This window comes from Bison bison, unplaced genomic scaffold (genome assembly GCF_000754665.1).
Source record: "Bison bison bison isolate TAMUID 2011002044 unplaced genomic scaffold, Bison_UMD1.0 scf7180017864516, whole genome shotgun sequence".
Lineage (NCBI taxonomy): Eukaryota > Metazoa > Chordata > Mammalia > Artiodactyla > Bovidae > Bison > Bison bison.
This window is the reverse complement of record NW_011495069.1, coordinates 4,619,981-4,630,642: the sequence shown is the minus strand read 5'-3', so window position 1 is coordinate 4,630,642 and position 10,662 is coordinate 4,619,981. Positions and strand designations below refer to the sequence as shown.

At 51.8% G+C, this 10,662-nt stretch overlaps 1 protein-coding gene across 1 annotated transcript; it reads left to right on the top strand.

The window, feature by feature from the left end:
- The first annotated feature begins 2,905 nt into the window (after positions 1-2,905).
- Positions 2,906-6,519, top strand: LOC104981083. The gene is given in 4 exon segments (XM_010829993.1): positions 2,906-3,170; positions 3,542-3,625; positions 5,544-5,940; positions 5,942-6,519. Coding segments are annotated over 2 exon segments (828 nt in total). The 5' UTR covers positions 2,906-3,170; positions 3,542-3,625; positions 5,544-5,616; the 3' UTR covers positions 6,446-6,519.
- Positions 6,520-10,662: the final 4,143 nt, after the last annotated feature.

Genomic DNA, 10,662 nt, shown 5'->3' with positions numbered 1-10,662 from the left:
ATTTTTGTTTTCTGAATGTTGAGTTTTAAGCCAACTTTTTCACTCTCCTCTTTCACTTTCATCAAGAGGTTCTTTAGTTCTTCTTCACTTTCTGCCATAGGGTGGTATTATCTGCATACCTGAGGTTATTGATATTTCTCCCTGCAATCTTGATTCTGGCTTGTGCTTCATCCAGCCCAGCGTTTCTCATGATGTACTCTGCATATATGTTAAATAAGCAGGGTGACAATATACAGCCTTGACATACTCCTTTTCTTATTTGGAACTAGGCTGTTGTTCCATGTCCAGTTCTAACTGTTGTTTCTTGACCTGCATATAGGTTTCTCAAGAGGCAGATCAGGTGGTCTGGTATTCCTATCTGTTTCAGAATTTTCCACAGCTTGTTTTGATCCACACAGTCAAAGGTTTTGGTGTAGTCAATAAAGCTGAAGTACGTGTTTTCTAGAACTCTCTTGCTTTTTCGATGAGCCAACAGATGTTGGCAATTTGATCTCTGGTTCCTCTGCCTTTTCTAAATCCAGCTTGAACATCTGGAAGTTCACGGTTCATATATTGTTGAAGCCTGGCTTGGAGAATTTTGAGCATTACTTTATTAGCGTGTGAGATGAGTGCAATTGTGCGGTAGTTTGAACATTCTTTGGCATTACCTTTCTTTGGGATTGGAATGAAAACTGACCTTTTCCAGTCTTGTGGCCACTCATGAGTTTCCCAAATTTGCTGGCATATTGAGTGCACCACTTTTGGAAAAAGACAACTTAGCAACTGAACAACAACAACAATATAAGTTTATACATGACCATCATCCCCATCCCTTCTTGGAGGGAATTTCCCAGGGCTCATAAAGATGAGATTCCTGTCCACTCCCACACTGGCTGCTTCTCCTTGAAAACCCTGAGGTGGCTTGGCAAGAGGGCAGTTCTTGCAGTCAGGGCTCCCGCCAAGCCACACCTGCCCCAGCGCTCCTGAGCACAGATCTGTCCCGTCTTGTACCTGCCGCACGTGGGCCTGGGGAAATGCTGTTTTGGCGGCTGGTGAGCAGAGGGCTGGTATCTTTGAGGGCGTTAGGGGATGAGGCAGGGTTGTGACTCATTATGCTTGGGTGGATGGAAGACTGCTGCTGGGAGAGGGCCAGAGCCCGGCCCAGGAGGGATTTTCAGCCCTGTGGGCGTGTTGGCCCCAAGCCAGATAAAGGCTCAGGTGAGTCACTGTGCTCAGGGTTGCCAGAAGCTGGGAGAAGTGTCCTCCAGGCAGGGTGAGACAGTGGCAATAGAGCCCTGGCTCTTGCTTCTAGCTGTTCCCCTGGACTGAGATGGACTCCTCCATGTCTGTGGTGCCTCCTCCTTGCCAAGTGCCTGAAACAATAAGGAGATCCTCCTCCCACTGTCTGGGGGTCGGGGGTGGAGGGGGAACTCTGGGTGACAGGTGAGGGGCTATTAAGCCACCTATGCAGTAACGGGGCAGGGTCCTATGGTCTCTGGAGAAGGGGGCTGTTCCATCCACTCTTGGGGAGTCCAGGGAAAGGAGATGCCTTTGAACTCTTTGAACATGGGGTGGGGGAAGGGCCTCCGATGGTCTTGGTGGGACCCGGAGGAGAGAGAGTAGGGATGCGGAGAGGGGCGTTCAGGTGAAAGAGGACAGAGTGGGAGGGGCAGGGGCTTGTGAAAAGTTCATGATTTGCAGTCGATTTGGCAATGCAGCTAAGGAGCCAAGGTTGGAGATGGCCCAGATAGGGCAAAGGTAGGGGCCACTGTGTCTAGAGACGGTGCAGGGAGGGGCGGGATATTCTGAGACCCTGGCATCCATCCCGCAGTGCTAGGGAGAGAGAGGCAGCTGGCCTTGGCTGGGGGGTGGACGTCGGAGGCTCACTGAGAGACAGGGCTAAGCGTCCCTCCAGCCTGGGAATTCAGGCTGGACCCCTCCCAACACCTCTCAGCTCTCAGGGTCACTTACCGAGTCCTCACTGAGTGGGTGGCCCACCCTCATCTTTGTTTAGTGCTCAAACCTGTCGGCTTTGGGGTCCAAACACTGGGTCTTAATTCTGGCTGCTGGGTGAGCTTGGGTAAGCCTGTTGCTCTCTCTGAGCCTCAAGGACGTCATCTGGAAAGCAAAACCCCTGCCTCCCAGGGTGCTACGAGGAGTAGATGACAGGGTGGATGCGATGACCGGGATCTGACAACGTCGGGTTCGTTGGCACATTCTGAGCGCTCTACCACGTCAGTTTCTCAGGGGTGGGCCTGGGCAAAAGATGGGGTGGGCAGCTCCCCTCCCCTCCCCTTCCTGTGTCCCAGGGCTTAGAGTCAGCTGGACCCCCGCCGGCCAAGCCTGACTCCAGCTGGGCCCTGAGAGCCCAGGACCTGAGGACAGAACCACCCCTCCCCGCATGGGGAAGGGCGCTTTTCGTCTGCTCAACCCCATCCTGGCCTCCCAGCCTCCCCAGCTCTGAAGACCACTGTGGCCCCCAGGGGACCTCAGGATCCCCTGGAGTTCGGGGAGGCCAGAGGCGGACATTCTTGATCTTATGGGACCCAGCCTGGCTTTCTGAGAAGATGGGGGAACAGCACATTCCTCCTGAAATAATTGTCCTGGAGCTATTTCCAGAGGCTCTTAGTGCCCAGGCCAGAAATGGCCAGTGATCTCGGCGCCTGGGTACCTTCAGGACAAATACGCAGAGGCCCAGCCCGCTTACTGGCCGTCTGGCCGTCTGCCCGCCTGCCCGGCCCCCGGCCCAGGGCAGGATCAGATCTGGCTGAGGTCCCACAAGGGAACGGTTGCCATCGCTTCTCTGCCCCTGAGTTTCCCTACACCCTTCTTCCTCCTTCTGGGGGGTCCCTCTGAGCCCTCCCCCCAGCTCCCTGTTGCCGTGGCTATAACCACCCCGCCCCAGAGCAAAAGGCCCTTCACTCTCAGAGGTTATGAGCCGGGACTGTCCCAGGGAGGCTTTTGTGTGTATGTGCTTTGCGATCTTGCAGCTAAACCCAAATGGGAGAACATTCTCCTAAACAATTTGCCTGCGCTCTTCAAAGCTATTCATGTCATAAAAGATCAAGACTGAGGGACTTCCAGGCTGAAGGAAACCAAAGAGATCTGAAAACTAAAGTCAATGTCTGATCACGTATTGGCTTCTGGACTGGGGACATAGCTGCCATAGAGACCATCGGAGGAAATAATTGGTAAATTGTGGACTGTGTATTAGCTAATAGCTCTGTATCAATGTTAATTATCCTGGATACGTGAGATAACTGGATAACTGGATACATTTTGATAACTGGATATGTAAGAAGATGTCCTTGTTCTCTCAGCTTGTAGGAGATACATGCTGAAGTATTCAAGAGTAAAGGCTGCTGTTGTCTGCAACTGACTCTCAAAATAATAATAATCCACACACACACGTGTGTATGGTGCTAAATGTGACGAAAATTAATAATTAGTAGATTGGAATGAAGAGTCTATGGGACTTCATTATCTTGTAAGTTTTCAGTAAGTGAATATTTTTGAATGTTTTTCAAAATAGAAAGTAAGAGGGTATTTTCGTTACTTGCAGGAAGGAAACAATGGAGGCCGAGCACCAGGAGCTCTCAAAGGGGGATCTTGTCGATGCATCCGACAGATATGTACAAGATGCCCGGTATGCACCAGGGAGGGGAGGTCACAGGAGCTCTGAAAGGAATCTTTAGGCTGTAGCCCACTGCAGAGTAGGGACTCAATCCAGAAGGGCTGACTGTATGAGGACTAGGCTAGAAGGGAGAAAAGCAAGTGCTGCCATGTTCTGGGTCATTCAAAGGGACAGCTCTTTAGGGAGACTCAGCGAATGTTTGCTGACCCAACGAGAAAAGAAAATTGATGCTGACCACAGCCAACGAGAGTTATATCAGGCCCGGCAAAGAACTCCCTGACTCTCAGCATAATTAAACGCTAGAAAAACAACAGGGGACACTGGAAAACGTCCACCCCAGCCTCACTTTAAAAATAGGGCCCATCTGTCCTGGAGAGCTTAACGCAGCACTAGCTCTAAGGCAGGAGCCTGACCAGGTTGACCCCTGGAGGCCCTCCTCGCTCCAGGGTTCTGTGATTCTATGACATGGCCAGGAGTCTGGAATGGCGGCATCAGGGTATTCCCCAGTGAAGAGCAAGAGGAGGGCTAAGTCATCTACCTCCTGAAGGTAGAGGGAGCCGGGGAGAGGGCCCAGCCCGCCCAGAAGGGAGGGCCCATGGGGGGCAGCCCGCTGGCGTCTCCCCTACATCCGGAGGACGAGCTGGGGTGGGGCTCGACCTGGGATGGAAGAAGCGAGAGTCTGGGCATTCCACGCGATTCAGACCCAAAGGACAAGGGCAGCTGAGGGGCTGTGGGCTGGGAGAGGAGCGGGCAGCTGTTTCCTGGGTGGGACAGGTTCAAATACTGCTCCGTTCTCACCAGGCAGAAGTGGAAAATTAGCATCAAGCTGGCAGTCTGGGGGACAGAAATCAGAGCCTTCCTTCTGGAAATGGGGGGTACTGGGGACCTGGGGGACAAACGGAATGGGGCTGGGGCTCCTGCCACCTGGGCAGGCCCCAGGACAGGAAGCAGGGTGACCTGGGCCAGAGCCTGGTCAGGCCCTAGTCCCTGTGAAGTGTCCACTTTCAGACCGGGAGGAACCCCAAGAACCCTTCTTTTGTGGGGTGGATGAGATCATCTCCCTTCATCAGAGAAGATGAAGACCAAATACTGTACTCTGGAAACTTCTGTCTCACAAGTCCCACTGTAGACTTACAGCATCTCCTTGCCCCTCCCCTTGGGGTTCGTGAAGTCAAGATCAACTTAGTTACAGGGTTAGCAAGCACCCCTCCCCATCTGGTTTTCCCGATCGGTGCCCCTATCCAACAGGTGAGATGAGAACTCTTCCTCAGTAGACTGCTGGTGAGGACAAAGTCACCCCCAACAACACGGCATCATCTTTTAGGGGTCACCAGATACACTCAAGATAGTACCTTGGCCCCCACCACTCACAAGCTATGTGATCTGAGGCAAGTCACGTCAACCCTCTGAGCCTCAGTTTCCCCCATCTGTCAGATAGGAATAGAATAATGACTGCCTTCTGGATTTGTAGTTAAGACTCACAAGTAAGGAACAAGCAAAGGACTGGCAAAGAAAAAGCACATATACCGCATCGCTTCTAAGACATATTGTTCAGTAGCAGGGTGTGCGGTGTAGTGGGTGATTAACTGATGTTACTCCAAAGAATGTGTGTCTTGGTGCCTCGAATTTCACCATTAGAGACTTAGTCCTTTGACTCTGTGGTCTTCTGGAGTCCCTGCTTAAAAGGTGAATGGGAATTTCAGAATGTGGGCTACAGAGAAAGGAAAAAGCAGACTGCCCCACTTTTTCTAGGGGGTCCTCTGATTTCCATTGTTCTCAGTGTCTTGCCTTCCTCCCCATCTCTTGCCCTTTGTGCTTTCTGAAGAACATGGGGCCTGCTTTCTCGTTTGAAAAATCCCTGGGCCTGGGAGGAAGATGGGGAGAGGAACACCTGAGCCGAGGAGAGCTGACCCAGCTCTCTCCCCGTCAGGCCCAGGGACCCAGCCTCTAGGTGAGATTTCAGCAGTTCTGTACCACGAAGCTTCGTCCGCCTGCCCGCGACAATGTCTGGACACCAAGCGGGCCGTCCCAGCACCGGCAACCGCAATGTGTCCTTCATGGCCCAGACTCCAGGCTGGCCCCACGGCCCCAGCATGACCGGGGCAAGCAACCTCAAGTGCTCTCGGACCCCGAGCGGCTCCGAGGCCAGCAGCAACCCTTCAGAGCCCACCGACACCCCGGGCTCCCCCAGACTGCCGTTGAGGAGAATCTGCATGGGCCGGCCCTACAACTCCAAGTGCGTGGAGACAAGCCACCTGGCCAAGGGCCCCAAGGTGGCCAGAAAGCCCATGTGTCGCAGCAACCCGCACTGCCTGCTCTGTACAGATCAGGCAGTTGGGTCCCTCTAACCCCACCTTCCTGGATCAGCTCATCAAAGGTATCAGCTACCTCGACAGATCCACCAATGCCTTCTACAGCAACTCCCCTAAGTCCCTGAACCTGCCGAGGCTTGCAGCCAACTATCTGGAACGCGCCGCCAACTCCATCCACCTGGACCATCTGGACCACGCCTGCCCGCGCAGTTACTGTAACCACAGCAGCAGAGCGGCGGCCTCCGACTACCCCTGCGGCAGCACTACCATGGTGCCGCCCGGAAGGGCTGTCAACGCTGTGCCGTACGTGGATAACTCCGCCAACACGAGCTGCTTTCGCGGGTTTCAGAGCCGGAACCTCACTCCCATCCTGCCCCAGAGGCCGGGGATAAAGCTGCCTGAGCTCCCTCTGTTCGGCAACGGGATCTTTTCCTTAGGTCGCCTGCCCAAGTTCTGGGAAGCAATCCGCTCGGGCTGCAGAGCCCCGGAGCCCATCTCTAAGCCCTCCAGCTGGTGGTGACATCGACACCAACCGCGAAGAGGGCACATGTCCATCCGGTCGCAGTTGCGGAAAATAAATTGTCTGTGGCAAAATGCTCCTCCAAGCCTCCACTGGGGTGAGGGGAAGCCATTTAGATGGAGGGGATATACACTTAAGGACCTACAAGATTGGGAAGGTCAAGGTGAATGGGTGAAGGGGGCGGGTGGTAGGCAGTGGTGGAGACCACCCACTAGGTGGAGAGGGGGATACCTCATCTAAACCCAGCTCTCAAACAGGTGGTTGCCTTTTCAAGAGAACCCAGGAATCTGGTTTTCTATATGTTAGCAACAGATTTGAAAATATCACAGTGCCGGGATTTCCCTGGTGGTCCAATGGTTAAGGGGCTTCCCTGATAGCTCCGTTGGTAAAGAATTCCCCTGCAATGCAGGAGACCTGGGTTCAATCCCTGGGTTGGGAAGATCCCCTGGAGAAGGGAACACCTACCCACTCTTATTCTGACCTGGAGAATCCCATCGACTCTATAGTCTGTGGGGTCATAAAGAGTCAGACACGACTGAGTGACTTTCACCCGTGGTTAAGATTCCACGCTTCCATTGCAGAGGGCACAGATTCAATCCCTAATTGGGGAACTAAGATCCCATATGCCATGTGGCATGGCCAAAACACAACAAAACGAAAACAAAAATATAGTGTTCTGAGGGCTGAACAAGAGCGTTTGCAGGCTGAATACGTGAGGCCCACAGATCTGAGGTTGGGATCTCTAGTTCATATCTTGAATGAATCACTTGAAGTGAGGCCAGGAAGCTTCCTAGCCTTGGCTGAGGCTGTTCATTCCCAACCACTATTCACATTCTTTTTTTGTTTATTTGTTTAAAGGATTGTTGCTGATTCCCTATTCATATTCTTTTTCTTTCAGGATTGTTATTGATTTTAGCACAGCTCCATGTGAGCAGAAAGGTAGAAGCAGTAGTAAGGATGAGATGAGGACGATGATAGCAAACCCTCACAGAGCACTTACAACGTGGCAGGCGCTGTTCTAAGTGCTTTCTGTCTTTTTGTTCTTTTGTGTCTTTTTTTTTGGACTGAGGCATGCGGGATGAGAAATCTTGGTTCCCTGACCAGGGCTAACATCCGTGCCCCTTGCCATGGAAGCATGGATCTTAACCACTGGACTGCCAGAGAAGCCTCTATTTTTGTTCTTTTAAAGATGAGGTTTTAACGACCAGGGTCCAGGGTGGATGTAGAGGAAACCTTGATGGCGAATGTGAGATGCACTGGAACAGTCAAGCAGGGATGGTTGCAGGTGAATGGGCGTCCCCCTCCTGGGATACTCTGCAGAGAGCGGTCTGTAAGGCCAGGTAAGGGCTGGAAGGGTCAGAATGAGGTAGTCCCAGATTTCTTGGTGGCACTGTCTGGGAAAACGTTCTCTGGGCCACTCAGGGCTCTAAACCTTCAGAGACTCAGTTGATTTGGGTGCTGAAGAATCAGGCCCCACAAGGCGCCCAGTTATTCACCATCTTCCTGCATAAAGCACTCTAGAGACTGGATTCCAGACTCTTTTGGCCACCCGCCTGCCCTGAGACCTTGGGGACATCACTTCCCCTCTCCAGGCTTCTGTTTCCCCTTCTGTAACATGAGTGGGGTTGTTGTGATGGTCTCTTAAGGGACCTCAGACTTAGATATTTCTGACTCTCTCGTCCTAGGCCCAAGCCAGGCCTGGAGCTTCCCGAGCTGAGAACTGAGGGTGCCTCCACCCGAGAATTCCTCAGTCCTGACCATCTTCCCAGGCTGCCCAGGGGCTGTTCAGGCCCCATTTCTTTGTGACTCTGAATTTCAGGCCCAGTCCCTTCTTGCAGGAGTTGAGGGCCAATAAAAGCAACTAAGAATATGGAGTGGGCTAACCTTGAAATAATGCAGAACCCAGAGATTGACCAGGTTCCATGGCTCTTAGAGGAGGTGCTGGCTGTGCCTGAGCCCTGTGGCCAGGCAGACAAGGCGGCAAGTATGAATCTCCATGAGACTGACACAGTGGTCCCAGGGCAGAGGAAGCAAGGAGGCACCGAACCCCTAGCCCATTGACTTCATCTCCGCTTTTGTTCCATCTCTGGAGGACCAGGAAGATCCCCCCGGGCTCCAAAGCTCAGCAGGGCAGCCACTCTTTCCTCTGCTCTTGCATCCCTTCTCTCCCCAGGAAGAAGACTTTGGCCTTTGTCTGGTGGGTTCTCAGGCCCCCAGTAACCCATTCCCCAGGTGAACATTCAAAGGAATATAGCTCATTGGGTTCCATTTAGGTCCAGCTCAAGAGATAGTTCGGGTGTCCTGATTCCTAAACCATATGTCTGGCCACTCCAAGGCTTCCCCTTCTTGGTCTAAGCCCATATTTGCCTAAGAGTCACCTCTGATTCTCCCAGAGATGCCCACCTTCAACACTGTCCAATTTCACCCTGTCAGATTATAATGCCTTTGCCCAGGACTCTGTTCTTGGGGTCTCCAGTATCTAGTCCAGTTCTGGCTCACAGGTGGGCCTCAGTTATTATATTGATGTGGATTATGAGGCCTCGTAATTGAAAAGGCATTGGAAAAGACCCTGATGCTGGGAAAGATTGAGGGCAGGAGAAGAAGGGGACGACAGAGGACGAGATGGTTGGATGGCATCACCGACTCAATGGACATGAGTCTGAGCAAACTCTAGGAGATAGTGAAGGACAGGGAAGCCTGGCATCCTGCAGTCCGTGGGTGGCAAAGAGTCAGACACGACTGAGCGACCGAACAACAACAACAAGGCCTCATGCCCAATAGGTGTCCAGTACCCTTAACTATCAGAGAAGGTAATGGCACCCCACTCCAGTGCTCTTGCCTGGAAAATCCCATGGATGGAGGAGCCTATTAGTACTACTGACTCACGAGAAAAGACCCTGATGCTGGGAAAGATTGAAGGCAGGAGGAGAAGGGGACAACAGAGGATGAGATGGCTGGATAGCATCACTGACTTGATGGACGTGAGTTTGAGTAAGCTCCAGGAGTTGGTGATGGACAGGGAAGCCTGGCATGCTGCAGTCCATGGGGTCACAAAGAGTCGGACACGATTGAGCAACTGAACTGAAACTGAAAACCTTAATTATTATTACTTTCAGAATAATGACAGTGTCCCACATATAATTGATGTTCAATAACTGACAATATTAATCATGACAACCAACATTTATTAAGCTCTTCAATATACTCCAGGCATCGTTTCAAATGCTCTGTGTATATTAACTCAATCATCTCATCGATCATTCAAGGAAGAATTGCCCCTATTATATAGATGAGGAAGCTGAGGCGCAGAGTGGTCAGGTACAAATGATTATGATGAAGATGGTTATAGGCATAGAACACAGGGGCTCTTAAAAGAATGATCATTTTGATTAGAGAGTACTATGTGCCAAGCAGGCACTCAATAATAATATCAGGTTGGCCACAAAAATTCATTCAGGTTTTTTTCCATAACATCTTAATAGAAAAAAACCAAACTAACTTTGTGTCCAACCCAGTAATTATCTTCAGGATTACAGCATCTTGCAAGAACGAGGTGCTCTGCAAATGTATACAACAGGTGATCAATGAACGAGAGATGTCAGTGCAGAGCTCAGTACATAGTGGGTGCTCAAGTTTGAAGGTTCAGCATTGGATGGTACCCGAAAGGGACAGGATCTCTGTGCTGGCCTTACTGTTACTCAGGGTAGAAACTCAGTACTCAGGGTTCTATCCCAGCAGTCACTCAGCCCAAGTCCGGAGAAAAGAAGGCTCTTAGTAGAGAAGGCCCTCTGCTCTGTGTGGCCATGCAGAGGCCACAGAGAGTCCCCCAGGCCCGCTGCTCAAGCCATGCCTCTGTAGGAACCATGTAAACAGGAAGTCACATACCAGTTGCAGAACAACGCAGGAGCCTGCCGTGCCGTCCAGGCTGTGTACGGAGCGGCGCAAGTGTCTCCGAGGCTGAGGGTGGCCCAGGAAAGTTCTTCACACCTACAGATGTATGTCACTATCATTGAGCACCCACACCGTCTGTCAGACATGCCGCCAAGACCTAAAACATAGACTCACAGAACTCTTTTCCTTGCGAGCCTAGGTTAGTACCCATTTGACGGAGGGGGAAACTGAGGCTCAGAGAGAGAAATGACATGCCCAAACCCAAGCAACTGGTAAATAGCAGAGCTGGGATTCCACCCCAGGGCTCAGTCCCTCAACATAATGCC